We start from the raw sequence: 14,279 nt of genomic DNA, 5'->3' as shown, positions 1-14,279 counted from the left end.
CGCAGAGAAAAACATCCAACAAACCTCCATCGTTTTCACAGTGACAGGAAAATAAAACTCTCTTTGCGGCCCCCGAAGGGCCGGGGGTTAAAAGGGAGGCAGAGCAGCTCTGCCCCCCAAGGCACGACGGCACCACGGCACCTCCAAAAAACCCCAAACCCACAAACGCCCCGAGCTCAGCCGTCGCACAGCCCTCGAGTCCGGGCCCCACTGACAGCAGCTGGGCCCCACGGCCGCCCCACTGCGCAGCCTGCGAGCCCCCCAGTGCCACCGGGGGGACGTTGGGACGATGGCAGCGGGGGACGGCAGGGATCCCAGTGGGTGGCATTGCACAGCCTGCGTCCCCTTGGCACATCTGACCCCAAAATGGGGGGAGTCCCTGCTCCCACGTCTCCCTGTGCCCCTCTGGGATGGAGAGACCAAAACCCCAAAGGGGGGGGGGGGCCAAAGAAACCCCAAAGGAGGGGGGACTGCAGGCCCTGGGGAGCCCCGTCCCCATATCCCCCAGGGATGGGGACACCAAAACCCGCCCAGCGCCGCCGCCTCCCCATCAGCGGGGTGGTGGCAGGGGATGGCTGCAGCCCCACAGCCCCGGCTCAGCCCCACAGCCCCCCCTGCTCATCCATCCCCCATTGGCTGTGGGGTCCTTTGGGTGCAGGCCCAGCCCCCAGTGCCACGCGCTGCCCGACAGCTCCTGGGCCGACGGCCAGTTGTGCACCGCGTGCTTTTGGGGCATCATCTGCCACCGCCTCTGGGATGGCTGCTGGCTCTACGGCATCGGCCCCGCGCCGCCTTCCTCCTCCTCCTCCTCCTCCTCCTCCTGCTGTTCCTGTCGGTAGCGCCGCCGCCGCTCGCAGCGCGGGCAGGCAGTGCTGCTGTCGAAGCATTCCCGATGGAAAACAGCTTTGCAGTCTTTGCATCTGGGAAACAAAACAAAACAAAAGAACACAGCGTGGGTTGGGCGCCCGCAGGGCTGGGTGGCTCCTCAGCCCCCTTTCCAGAGCGACCCCCCCAGCCCGGGCTGCCCCAGACCCCAACACAACGCCACAACGCCAGGAGGGCGAGCAGCCCGACAGCAGCGCTGCTGGCATCGCAGCCGCTCCGCAGGCCGCTGGCGAAGCCAACCTGGAGGTGGAATCCAGCTGGAAGGGGAAGATGATGTCGCTGCTGCTGCACATCTGGCAGATGAAGCCCCGCTGCGTGCACAGCTCACAGCTGTAGACGTGGTGCGACGCAAACTGGATCAGCGAGAGCAGGAAGGGCTCGAAGGCGCCGTCGGAGAGCTGCAGAGCACAGCTGGGCTCGCGACTCGCAGACAAAACGCCCCGCAGCCCCGTGTGGCCGCGTGGGGCCCAGGGCCGCGGTGGGCGGCTGCCACAGGGGCCAGCGATGTCGGCTGCAGGACGCACTGAGTGCTACTGGGGCCCAGCTCTGGAGCTGCAGCAGGGCTGGGTCGCGTGGGGGTGAAATGATTCCCCGGAGCTCCTGGAGCACGAGGTCCCTCCAACCCATCCCGTCTCAGCCCAACCCAATCCCACCCAAATCCCCCTCAACTCCACCCATCCCACTCCCATCCCAACCCCACTCATCCCATCCCCATCCCATCCCAACTAATCCCATCCTCACACCACTCAACCCACCCCAATCCAATCCGCCCCAACCCCATCCCACCTCAACACCATCCCAAAAAGTCCCAACCCAACCCCATCCCATCCCACCACCCATCCCAACCCAATCCCATCTCATCCCATTCCCACTCATCCCACTCCATCCCAACCCATCCCAATCCAACCCAACCTCATTCAACTCCATCCATCCCATCCCACCCCAACCCACCCCAACCAATCCCAACCCAACCCCATCCAACATCCCATCCCATTCCAACGCCACTCCATCTACCCCACTCCAATCCAACCCAACTCCATCCATCCCATCCCAACCCCAACCCACCTCAAACCAACCCCACCCCGACCCACTTTAATCCCAGCCAAACCAACCCCGTCCCACCCCCTTCCCAACCCATCCCAACCCACCCCATCCCATTTCAACTCACCCCATCCCACTCCAATCCAACCCCTCAACTCCACCCCCATCTCCATCTCATCCCAACCCCATCCCACCTCAACCCAATCCCGCCCCATCCTACCCCCTTCCCAACCCCACCCCATCCCATTTCAACTCACCCCATCCCATCCATTCCCACCCCACCCCACTCCCCCCCACCCCCATGATTTCAGCCCCTAAGCTGCGGTGACGACAGGAAGCCAAGCGAAGAGGAGCGGAGCGCAGTGAGACGCGCTGCTGGCGGAGGCCCCACGGGACGCAGCCCCTCCACCGAAGCACCTCCAGCACGGGCTGCTCACCTGCTGCAGGTCAGCCACGCTGTACTTGTGGGGGCACTCGAGGAGGTGGTTCCTGTGATCCAGGCTGCAAATAAGCACAGAGAGGAGCTCGGTGGGAGCTTCCCACGTCTTGGAGGGGCGAGGAGGAGCCCAGGGGATGAAGGCTCTGGGTGACTGCAGTCCTGACACGGCGCCAAGCGACGCATCGCAGATCCTGCCATTGAAAACTGTTTGGGAGCATTTCAAAAGAGGGAAAAGCAATCTCCCATCTGTTTGCCCAGGTGTTTCCTGTCCAGCCCCGGCCAGGAAAGCGCTTCCTGCGGCCCATCTCCACGCGCCGCCCCATGGACACACGGGGAGCTTCCTGCAGCAGATGGCAGGGAGGGGAAACCAGCCCGCGTCCCATGGAACGGCTGCCAGCGCTCAGAAACGGCGCGGTTGGGTGGGGGCAGCACAGGGGGCACAGCTTCCAACTGGAAGGGGAAACTGGGCTCGGATGTGGGGAGGGAGTCCTACGGTTCTGTGACCTGCGAGGTCTCTTCAAACCCTGTGCCCTACCTCCATGGCTCCGTGATCTCCGAGTCCCTTCCAACCCCACGATTCCATGGCTCTACCACCTTTAAGGTCCTTTCCAACCCAACCGTGCCACAACCCCATAATCCTGCAATCTTTAAGCTCCCTTCCGATCCAACCGTGCTGCGATTCCGTAATTCTGCAACCCCTGAGCTCCCTTTCAACCCCAGCACGGCAGCAACGGCGACAGACGGAGCAAAGGTGCCACCCAGCAGAAGGCAGCCGGGCTGCTCACCGTTTGCTCAGCTCCTTCAGGGCCCCGCTGCGGCACACGCTCAGGTAATCCCCCAACAGCTTCAGCTGCTCCCGGCTCCGCCGCACGCGCCCCATCCTCTCCACGTGGTCGTAGAGGCTCTCGTTGACCAACTTGAGATCGATCAGCGGCTGCTTACGGATCTGGGTGAGGAACTTCAGCGCCTGGCGGCAAATCTACGGCAGAGCGAGGGGGACGGTCACCCAGAGGGCCCTGCAGGGCCGCCCCCACACCGGCCCCATCCTCCTCACCCCTCTCTTGCTCAGGTCCCAGTTGTGGATGAGGCGTGAGGGGATGAGCGCCTCGTCGTCCCGGTGGCAGCTGTCGCAGTAGTAGAGGCCGGAGTAGGCACAGAGCTTGGGTTTGGCGAAGGAGAAGCCGATCTGCCTGGAGCAGCCTTTGGGGAACAGAGAACAGGAAGTCAGAGGGGAGCTGGGGGGGGATGTGGGGTGAGACGTGGGGCAGGAAAACCTGGGAAGGGGGTGGACATGGGAAGCACGTTCCAGTCGGTCAGAGCAGGACGGAGCAACCCTGTGCACCAGGCATCGCGACCATTCCTGAGCCCATCTCGGCTGTAACCCATAAATCGTTACGATGGCCTTTATTTAGATGACACCAATCCAATCCTACTCAGCCCAACCCAATCATTCCATGGTTCTATGATTCTGAAGGTCTCTCCCAACCCAACCCTACTCAACACAACCCAACCATTCCATCATTCTGTGCTCCTTAAGGTCCCTTCCAACCCAACCAGGCCGTGATTCCACGGTTCTGTGATCTTTGAGGCCCCTTCAACACAGCCATGCTGTGATTCCATGGCTCCACAACTCTTCAGGTCCTTTCCAACCCAACCCTACTTCACCCAACCCAACGATTCCACGGTTCTTCGATCTTTGAGGTCCCTTCCAACTATTTTTAATGGGTTCCCTTCTCCAAAACACCCAACACGGCGTCGGTGGGTCTGTGTCTGCCCCAGGAAGAGCCAAGGCCACCCCATCACCCCCATCCACTTCTTTGCAATCTGGAGTGCGCTGCCAACATTTTATGGAGCTCGGGTGTTGAATATCAAACAAAGAAGCCTATATTTCTTGTTCTACCCTGGCACACTGGGAAACCATTGCTGTCCTAACGGGCGTCAGGGCTGGAAGGCAGCAGACACCTAAGGAAAAGCAAAGCAAAGAAACAGGGAAGGAAGACGGGTCTGCTCAACTTGCTGCTTCCCTTTGTTGGTAGGTGGAAGGACACAGCCTGGGGGGAAGGCAGGGACCGAAAAATGGAAAATATGGAAAAAAAGATTAAGGTAGAACCTGCTGGAGGGGATGAGAAACACGAGTGAAGCAAGAGAAAAGGTGAAGCTTAATTATGTCAGCGAGGTACAGAACAAATTACAGCTCGCAGAGGTCAGTGGGTGTTGTGCTGGTAACCCAGGAGGCGTTGCTGGAAGGTCGCACGAAGCAGCCGGTCACACCCAGAGCTGCCTTACTGGAAAAACTGCCCTGCTCCACGGGTTTGCCTTGAGCCAGTCTTCCCTGTGGGCTGGGGGCACTGGACGCCCTCGATGGGGGTCCCTCAGCTCCACATGAGGTTGCTTAGAGCCAATCTTTTGCCTAAACCGCAAATCTCCTGGGCAGCAACCCAGCAGAGCGCGGTTTGATGCGCTGGGTGGGATGGGGACGGAGATTGGGGTGCTGGGGGATTCTCCCTGTGCCAAAGACACCACAAAATTTGGGGGTCGAAGCCCAGCAGAGGGGCTACGCCACAGCCTCGTTAACCTGAACGAACTCGACGCAGAGCTGGGTTCCTCACTGCAAACCGGCCCCATCTACCTGCGCAGATGAAGCTCTGCGAGTCCAACCCCTTCTCCACGGGGATGGCCACCAGGTACTGCAACAAGAAGCCGTTCTCCTTCACCATGCTCTTCAGCAGCACCTGGGAATGGCCGTCCAAGCTGCCCCCCAGGGTCAGTGCCTCCTCGGCTGCCTCCAGGTAGGAGCCCAGCACCGCTCGCACCAGCTCCCTCCACGCCGCGGCCTCCTGCGCGCTCTCGGCCTGCAGCTTCAGCACAGCTTTGGAGGTGATCACCTTGAAGAAGGAGGGCCCCCCCAGGCTGGTGTCGGGGAGGATGTCCTGGATCGTCTCTATGCCGTAACTGTTGCTTAAGATTTTGTCGTTGTTCCGCACTTTAAAGCACTTCAAGGTTTCCAACGAGAGGGAGAAGACAAAAGGGACCCACGTCTTATCTACGTCCGCGTACAGAACGGACTCTTTGATGGCATCCAGCTCAGGTTTGTGGGATAAAGTCCAGTCCAAGCCATTCCCAGGCGCTTCACACTGGAGCGGAGCTGCGGGCTCGCCGCCATCCCCCCCGTCCTCAGGGCACGCCAGCGTCTCCCACTCCTCCTCCTCCAGCTGCGGGCGGCACTTGCGCAGCGCCTCGCGGATCCGATCCAGCCAGTCCTCAGCCTCATCCCGGGAAGGAGCCCTCAAGCACAGCTTTTTCCCCAGGAACACCAGCTCGAAGCGTCCATCCGGATGCGTCAGCGCCAGCGACTCGCAGCGCAGCAGGGAGAAGCTCTCCACGCAGCTGCGATCCTCGTGGTCCAGGAAGAGTCGCAGCTCCAGCGGCGACAGCTCGCAGAAGAACTCCTTCCAGATGCCCATGGCTCCGCGCCGCTCCAGGCTGCCCAGCTTCAGCAGGCCCCGGAAAGGGTTGGAGAGACCTTGGGGGAAAAGGGGACGGCTCAGCGGGACCCCAGGTGGGGACGGAGGAGAACCAGGAGGCGGCTCACAGCGTGCAAGCACAGGCACCGAGGCTTCGGTGGAGCAGGGGATGGGGATCCTGATGGGAGATGGGAAGGGGATCCTGGTGGAATACGGGATGGGGAACAGATCCCAGTGGAATGGGAGACGGGGAGCAGGCCCTGGTGGAATATGGGATGGGGATCCCAGTGGAATATAGGATAGGGATCCTGGTGGAATATGGAAGGGGATCCCAGTGGATTAAGGGGAGCGCAGGAGTTTGCAGGACCCACTTGCTGGGCCCCGCCATGCTCCATATGCTCTTGGTATGGAGGCTAAGGATGAGAGGGAGGGTGTAAAGCAAATCTGTGCCGCATCCCGTTCCCTCTCGTGCCCCAGCAGTGCCCATGGGCTCAGCAGGGCCACAGGAGCACCACCTGTGGGGCTTTCAGCACTGCCAGCACCCAGCGATGTGCTGACCCCAAATGGGGACAGCTCTGATTCCCCACTGGTCCCACAGCGGGGCTCACGCACCCATCTGCCGGCGATGCACGACACTGAAACCCTTCTGCTCTCGCTCGGGGGACAGCCTGGGGCCCTGCGAGGACGGTGGGGACGACCTTTCCAAATCCAAAGCACTGAGCAGCCCTGAGGTCAGGCCCTCCCCGGCCCCATCTGGCACAAAGCCGTTGGCGTCAGCTGGGATTTCATCGCTCTCTCCTGCTGAAGGTCTGTAGAAATCGTCTTCCGAAATCCAGCTCTTCCTATTCTGTTACAAGAAAGATGCGACAGAAACCAACATCCATCAACCAACTCAAACACACACATCCACCGTGAGCCTGCGCACACAGCGCACAGCTTGGGCACATCCAGGCTGTGTCTGCAGAGCAGGGACACGAGAGGGGGGCACGATTTGGTGGGCATGGGGGCAAGGACCTGGGTGGATGGTTGGACTTGGAGATGTTGGAGGTCTTCTCCAGCCTGAATGATTCTACACGTGGGCACAGTTGGACGGGTTGGGGCTGGACTTGGAGATCTCGGAAGCCTTTTCCAACCTTAACGCCTCAATGAATGAGCGTGGTGGGATGGGTGCACCTCCAAGATCCCCAAGTCCAACCCCAACCTGTCCCTACCACAGAATCATTCAGGTTGGAAAAGGCCTCCAAGATCACCAAATCCAACCGCCTCTTCCATCCTGGATGATTCTCCAAGTGGGCACGGTGGGGACGCGCTGCGCTTGGACTTGGGGATCTCGGAGTCTTTTCCAACCTTCACAGTTCTGTGGTTCTGTTTGGGGACGTGGTTTAGCAGCTTGGTGGGGATGGGCTGATGGTTGGATATTCGAGGTCTTTTCCAATCTTACTGACTCTATGATTCCATCTTCCTGATAAGCCCGGCTCTCCTCTCCACACCACTTTCTGGTTTTGCCCTCCAACTGCTGAGGGGCTCCGCAGCGAAGGAGTGGTGGGATGTGAAAGCACACAAACACCCTCGGGTTGATTCTCTCCCCCTAAAGCACAGAGGGGCTCAGGAGGAGGAGTGCAGCCCTGCAGCACCCAAGTGCAATAACGTGGGCTCCCACCAGGGCCGACCCTTCTTTGCCTGCCAAGAGCATTTTATCCCAACCACAGACAAAACCACGGTGGGAATCGGCAGCGAAGAGCGGGAGGTGTGGGAAGGCCCCGTTTACCCCGGGCTGAGGAATGCAGGTTGCTCTGTGAGTCATGTCAGAGCAGGAGGGGGTTTCCTGTTGACACCGTATGTTATCCATAGATTAGTCAGGCTGGCCCCGAGCCAGGAGGAAGTGGAGGAGACAGGAGAGCTGGGAATGAGCCAAAGGAACCCAAGGGGGTGGGAAGTGCACCCCCAGCACGTGGGCACTCATGGCACTGCTCAGACCCACGGTGGCTCAGTGGGATCTGGGATGCTGGGAATGGATTTGGGCATTATTTACACCACAAGTGCTGCTGGCAGCTCTGGGGATGAGTGCTTCGAGCCCAGCAACGCCGCCACCCACTTCACCACTCTTCCCCATTCGATCAGGAAGGACACGAGGATCCTGTGCACTGTGAGCTGCGACACCTACCGGGCAGCCCGGCAGCGGGGAGCAGAGGAATTTGGCAGCAGGGCTGCGCGCCACGCGGCCTTCCTTCCCCCCATCCCCGTGCTGTGGGGTCGGGATGCTGTCCTCCTCCTGCGGAGCGCTGCAGGCCTCGGCTGGTGGTGGGGAAGGCGGCGGGTGGGCGTCCTCGGGGGGTGGTGGGGAGCAGCCCAGCACAGCAGGGATCGGCCGCTCCGATGGGGCACCAAGGCTCGGCTCAGCTCTCCTGAACTCGGAGAGCACCCTTCGAAGAGAAGCAGCATTGAGCATCGCTCTGCTGGAGGCACGTCAAGCAGAAAGAGGAGCGTGCAACCTCAGGGCAAAGACCTGCAAAGGATGCCTTTCCTAACGACTGAGGGGATTTTAATGAGCTAACAGGGTGAGCTAATGGGTCCCAGCTGCTGCCAAACAGCCGCGCTCTCGACAGCAGTTTGCAGGCGTTCCCATGGCCCCAGCTGAGCACAGCCCGCTCAGACCAACCCGGGGTCAGGCTGAGAACTGAGTCACGGGTTCTGCACCAGGATTATCGTCCCTGCCCAGCGCCACGAGCAGGTGACAGCGCTGTGAGCAACGGGAAGAGCAGAGCTCTAAGCCATGGGAAACAGCTGAGCAATTAGCAGCATCAGCTTCAAGTGCTCCAAAGCTCCTAATGAGCCTGGGCTGAGCTCCGGCCAAAACACGCTTAAAGAAACGGTCGCGCTGCTGCTTTTTGCCTTTCAGGCTGCTCCCAAGAGGAAAACTCATTAAACAGAGAGCGCCCGCAGGGAGAAAATGAGAGGTGAGGAGGGGGACTCACTCTTGCAGCGACCTGTCCAGGTCCTCGGCCGTGGCCGTGCCCACGTCGGAGTCGCAGGACAGCGGCTCATCGCCGCGCTCGGGGCTGCGGGCGCAGTGGGGCTGCACGCCGTCAGAGCCCAGGCTGGAGGACAGCTGCGACGAACCCGTGGTGTTCAGGCTCAGCGAGGACGACGTCCGCTTGGGTTTGTCGCCCGCTTTGCCGATGGGCAGCGCTGAGGGCTGGATTTCAATCTCATCGGAGCCTGAAGATTGGGAGATGGAGCCCAGGGATGCTTTTCTCTGAGGTTCGGCCGTCGGGGGCTCCAGCAGCTCGGCTGCAGGGCACAGCCCCGAGAGGGACAGCGGGGTGACGGTCCACTCGTTGAGCACTGCTGACTTGTAGGACAGCTGGAAGGTGAGGGACGACAGGCCCTGCAGGTAGCTCAGGAGGAACTCGCACTCCTCGGCGTCCAGGAGCAGCGCTGCGGGTTGGTAGAACTCGGGCAGGCGGGAGCGCTCGCGCAGCAGCAGCTTCAGGTAGCACTCCAGCAATCCGTCGTTCAGAGCCAGCCTCAGCCAGGCCCGGCAGCGGCCCACGTCCGTGGTGATGAAAAGGAGCTGTTCCAGCTCTGAGATGATGTTCCTGGGGGGAAGGGGAGAGAGAAAAACAGAGCGGGATGTGAGGGATGCGCTCCCACAGCGCTGCGTGACGGGGGCTGAGAGGCCGTGGTTTCCTATGGGCAAACATCAGCTCCTGAACTCCCCCTACACCAAACACATCAGGTTCAGCCACTCCTCAGGCCTCCTTCTGGCTGCAGGCATCTTCCCTGCTCCCGTGTGGGGAAGGGGGTGAAAAACCCATTGGTGTCACCCATCGGGGTCCACCGTGCATCTGATGCCACAGTAAGGCAGAAGGAACACAGAAACGCTGCGTGCTCCAACCACCCTCACTGCCCTCATTTCGGCTGCTTTTTCCCCAAATCCTGCCTGCCCCCAGCTCACTGCTGGGAAAAAGAGAACAGGTTTGCTGTCTTTGAGGGGCAGAGGAGAAACACCTTGGGAGGGCACAAAGCCACCCTGCACAGCACCGAAGCGCTCTCATCATCCGCTCCGTATTTGCTCATCAGCAGCTGATGGGGCCAGGGGGATCTCAGACCTCTCTGTATGCGATGCTGTTTGGGGGGGGACACCCCCAGGTGCACCACGCTCTCCTACGCACACCTTTCAGGACCCAACGCCCTCTGAGGTCGCACGGCTGGAGCCGAAGGGCGCAGAGCACAGGCAGCTCCCTGCCAGCCACCCGACCTCTCAGAGGGCACAGAAACGAGCGTGGCAACGCACCGGTGCGTGATGCTCTTCAGCAGGGCCCAGAAGACGGGCTGGGGGAGCAGCAGCCGGCCGCCTGCTTTCCTCCCTTTGCCCCCTGTCTCTGTCCTGATGTGCTTTGCCTTCAGCCCGTGCACAAAGACGGCCTCCAGGGCGCTGCACAGGGTGTTGGCGTTCCCGTCATCGCTGGTCACCACGGCGTCCGAGGAGACGTACTGCTTCTGCAGGGCCTTGATGGAGCTCACCAGCTGCTTCTTGATCAGCTGCGGCACGGGAGGCGCAGGGTTAGATTGTAGGGTCAGGAAAAAGGGCAGCGATGGGGACACCGAGCTGCAAGCACCTGGGATGCTGAGCTGCAAGCTAAGGGACACCGGGCTGCAAGCAATCAGGATGCTGGGCTGCAAGATTGGGGGACACTGGGCTGTAAGCAACTGGGAAGCTGAGCTTCGAGCAACTGGGACACTGGGCTGCAAACAACCAGGAAGCTGAGCTGCAATCTACGGCGGTTCTGGACTGCAAGCAACTGGGATATAGGGCTGCGAGATATGGGGAAGCCAAGCTGCAAGCAATGGGGGTGCTGGGCTGAAGGTCTGGGGATGCTGAGCTGCAAGCAACTGGGATGCAGGGCTGCAAGCTACAGAGATGCCAAGCTGCCAGCAACTGGGATGCAGGGCTGCAAGCTACAGGGATGCCAAGCTGCCACGCTCATCCAGAGGCTCTGTGCAGCTCCTGCCATCCGTGTGCCCTGCAGGTGCTGCTGGTGAGCAGTGCAGCTGACCCAGTCACGCTGGGGACTCGCTCTCTTGGCATCAGAGTCCACCTGTGTTTTGTAAATGAGCCACGGATGCCGAGTGCCCTTCCCACAGCTCAGGGTTTGGGGCTCATTGGGTTTCTGGGGTTTTAGAGTGCGCAGCAAAGCCTTTCCCAGCTGAATGTTTTCTTGCACTGAATCCTCAGCCCTGAATGTTTTGCCAGCACCCAAGCGAGGTTTGCAGCCGTAGCTGAAGGCCACGTGCCCAAACCCTGCAGCGCAGCCCCGTGCTCCCCAGCTGCCCCTGATCTGTCAGCCTTAATGCAGTCACAGAGTGCAAACAAAGCCGCGTGCCACGCGCTGCAGCAGGGCAGCGAGGCGCACACAGCGCTGCCGCACCCCCAGCAGTGGGGCTGAGCACCGTGCCCACATCCTGCGGGGTTTGTGCATCCCACCGCAGCAGCAGAGGGGTGCAAGAACCACCCGGGAGCGTCACCACGTCTCAGCAGTGCCTGGGGCCCCCGGTGCTGGAGGGCCGGGAGCACAGCTCACCTGGATGACTTCCTTGGGGTCATCGGCGTGGCTCGAATGCATCTCAGCTGCTGCTCCCGCCCGCGGTCACATGTCACCTGTGGGTCACACCGCGCTCACTCGCACACTTTGGAGCTCGCAGTGCAGTTTGCAGCGCTGCCCCGCTCCTGGCAGAACAGAAACCCCACAAAGCGTCTGGATTTTCCCCTGCTGAGCCCGGAGGTGTGGAAGCAAAGCAGCACAGCTGCCCCCAGCTCAGCTCCGTCTGCACTCATCTGCCTCCAGACCCACGGGCGGCTCCAGCAGCAGCCGCTGCCACAAAGCGCTGCTAAGGGCACAGAGCTGGGAGAGGAAACCTTCCCCCGCTGTGGGAGCGCTGCTGCGGCTTTGTGTGAAGTGGAGGCAGAGCCCAGCGGTGCTGGTAGGGCCGTGTGCTCCCACCCCATCGGCTCTCACTGCAGAGGGCAGCCGTGGAGGCGGCCCAAACCCTGAGCATCCCAAATCCCAAGTAAGAACACCAAACCCCAGGGAAGAACCTCAAATTCAAAGGAAGAACCCCCAAATCCCAGGCGACAACTCCAAGTCCCAAGGAAGAGCCTCAGATCCCAAGCGAGAACCCTAAATCCCAGGAAAGAACCCCAAGCCCCACAAAAGAACCCCAAATCCCGACCAACAACTCCAAATCCCAAGCAAGGCCTCCAAATCCTAAACAAGAACCCAAAATCCCATGAAAAAAAAACCCAAATCTCAAGCAGGAACCCCAAATCCAAAGGAAGAACCTCAAATCCCAAGCAAGAACCCCGAATCCCAGCCCGCTCAGCCCCGCGCAGCCCCCTGACGACCAACCCCACAACGGTCAGAGTTCAACAGCTGAGCTTATAGAAAAAGAAACCGCTTTCACCACGGCTCATCACGCGATTTCCCCCCGGCGTTGCAACACCGACCATGGGGCCACGAGGTGACAGCAGAGCCCCCGGCGCTGCCCACCCTGCTGCCCCCACTGAGCAGCACAGCAGCAGCTGAGCGGAGCCGGGGGTTGGTGTAGCATGGAGCTCAGCTCCCAGCAGCACAACCAGCCCGACCCGCCTGCTCAGCACCGCGAGCTCAGCCGCAGGCCGTGGGGCTGCTCCTCCCTGCGGGATGCAGCGCTGTGGAAGCCGCTGCCGCCTTCGCCCTGCCGCGCACACTGGTGGGGTGCGGGGTTGAACTCAGGGCTGAGGATCGGTGCTGCCTCCCTGCAGCCCCCACCCTGAGAGCGACGCAGAGCAAAACGGCTCGAGGTGACAAGAAATAAAACAGAAAGCGAGCGGCGCGGTTACCCAGCGAGGAAGCAGAGCTGTGTGCTCACAGCGGGTCTCTGGGTTGGGACGTCAGCTCCGTCCCGGAGCTCTGTGCTCTGAGTTACAAACAGCTCCCGGCCAGCAGCACATTGCAGGTGGAAAACACGAGCAGCGTGGGGCCGGTGAGTCAGGGCTGCAAAGGGAACGACTCATTTTCCAAGCACGAGCGCAGCGCTGCTCACCCCCCGCCCAGAGCTCTGCTGGGATGAAGGGCAGCGCAGGTGTGGGGCTGTGCCACACGTCCCCAGCCAGCTCACAGGTGTGGGACCTCAGCTCTGATCCCATCTGCTTCCCAACGCCGTCCTGTTCCCCACCAGAGCGACGCACTGATGTCAAACTGCTGCGGGGCTGAATTCCGCCCTACAACAGCCAGGTGTTATGAGCTGAGCCCTTGGTTGCAGGACGGCGTTCCTCAGGGCTGCGTCAGAGCGACGGGAGGCGACGGCCCTTCAGATCAGGGGCTGCTGCTGGGGAGGGCAGCACTGAGAGCACAGAGCGGAGCTCCTCATGGCTGCCCAGCACCCAGCAAGCCGTCAGCAGGGCAGGAAGAGCAGAATTCACCACAGCGAGGGAATGCGGCACAGCACAGCCTGGAACAACACCAGCCCCATTGGGGGCGCATGGGAGCTGTGGGGTGGGAGGCCAACACGGCCCCACCAGAGGGCACAGGGCCTATAGGGCATGAGGTCTGTATCAGCCTGGGGGCACACAGCCCATGGGGCACAGTACCTACAGCAGCCCCACTGCGGGCAATGGGTCCATAGGGCCTATAGCAGCCCCACTGCGGGCAATGGGTCCATAGGGCCTATAGCAGCCCCACTGTGAGCAATGGGTCCATAGGGCCTACAGCAGCCCCACTGCAGGCAATGGGTCCATAGGGCCTACAGCAGCCCCACTGTGAGCAATGGGTCCATAGGGCCTACAGCAGCCCCACTGCAGGCAATGGGTCCATAGGGCCTACAGCAGCCCCACTGCAGGCAATGGGTCCATAGGACCCACGTCAGCCCCACAGCCACCACAGGTCACGAGGCCTACAGCAGCCCCACCGGGCACAGCACGGTCCCGCAGCTCTCCTCCTGCCGGGCCCTCTGCCTCCAGGCCCCGTTCCGCGGCTCGGCCCGGCGGTGCTGAGGTTCGAGCAGCGCAGCCCCCAATCCCGGCCCGCTCCCCCCTCACGGCCCCGCCCGCCGCTGCCGCTCACCGCCTGCGCGACCCGGCCGGGAAACCCGGAAGTGGCGGCCGTGCGTCCCTCCTCCTCGTGACGTCATCACGCAAAGGGGGCGGTACCGAGAGGGGAGGAGGCCACGCCCGCCGCGCTGGAATGGAGGCGGGACCACGCGCTGAGTGACGTGCGGGGAACGCGCGTGATTGGGTGAGCGTGCAGGTGGGGGCGGGGCGGCAGGAGTGGGCGTACAGAGCTGGATGTGCACAGACACGTATGTACATACATACATAGGTGCACACATACATACACATACATACATACATACACATACATACACATACATACATACACACATACATACACATACATACACATACATAC

At 61.3% G+C, this 14,279-nt stretch overlaps 1 protein-coding gene across 7 annotated transcripts; it reads right to left on the bottom strand.

The window, feature by feature from the left end:
* Positions 1–31: 31 nt before the first annotated feature.
* Positions 32–14,003, bottom strand: PLEKHM1 (pleckstrin homology and RUN domain containing M1). Of its 7 annotated transcripts, none has more exons than XM_052699609.1 (13): positions 13,935–13,972; positions 12,713–12,866; positions 11,415–11,491; positions 10,127–10,374; positions 8,805–9,428; positions 7,994–8,252; positions 6,442–6,676; positions 4,995–5,888; positions 3,420–3,565; positions 3,151–3,344; positions 2,364–2,427; positions 1,126–1,283; positions 32–920 (listed from the first exon to the last, which is right to left on the bottom strand). In XM_052699609.1, exons 3-13 carry the CDS (start codon positions 11,454–11,456, stop codon positions 770–772), a joined length of 3,015 nt encoding a protein of 1,004 aa, XP_052555569.1. In that variant the 5' UTR covers positions 11,457–11,491; positions 12,713–12,866; positions 13,935–13,972; the 3' UTR covers positions 32–769. The 7 variants fall into 7 exon arrangements, with proteins under 7 accessions (XP_052555569.1, XP_052555567.1, XP_052555568.1 ...); XM_052699607.1 differs by lacking the exon at positions 13,935–13,972 and adding an exon at positions 13,729–13,838 and having other exon boundaries at positions 12,713–13,690; XM_052699608.1 differs by lacking the exon at positions 13,935–13,972 and adding an exon at positions 13,729–13,838 and having other exon boundaries at positions 12,713–13,614.
* Between the last annotated feature and the right edge of the window lie 276 nt (positions 14,004–14,279).

Source organism: Tympanuchus pallidicinctus, unplaced genomic scaffold (assembly GCF_026119805.1).
Source record: "Tympanuchus pallidicinctus isolate F22 unplaced genomic scaffold, pur_lepc_1.0 scaffold37, whole genome shotgun sequence".
NCBI classification, from domain to species: Eukaryota; Metazoa; Chordata; class Aves; order Galliformes; family Phasianidae; genus Tympanuchus; species Tympanuchus pallidicinctus.
Note: the sequence above shows the minus strand (reverse complement) of the source record. Positions and strands in the feature narration are given on the sequence as shown.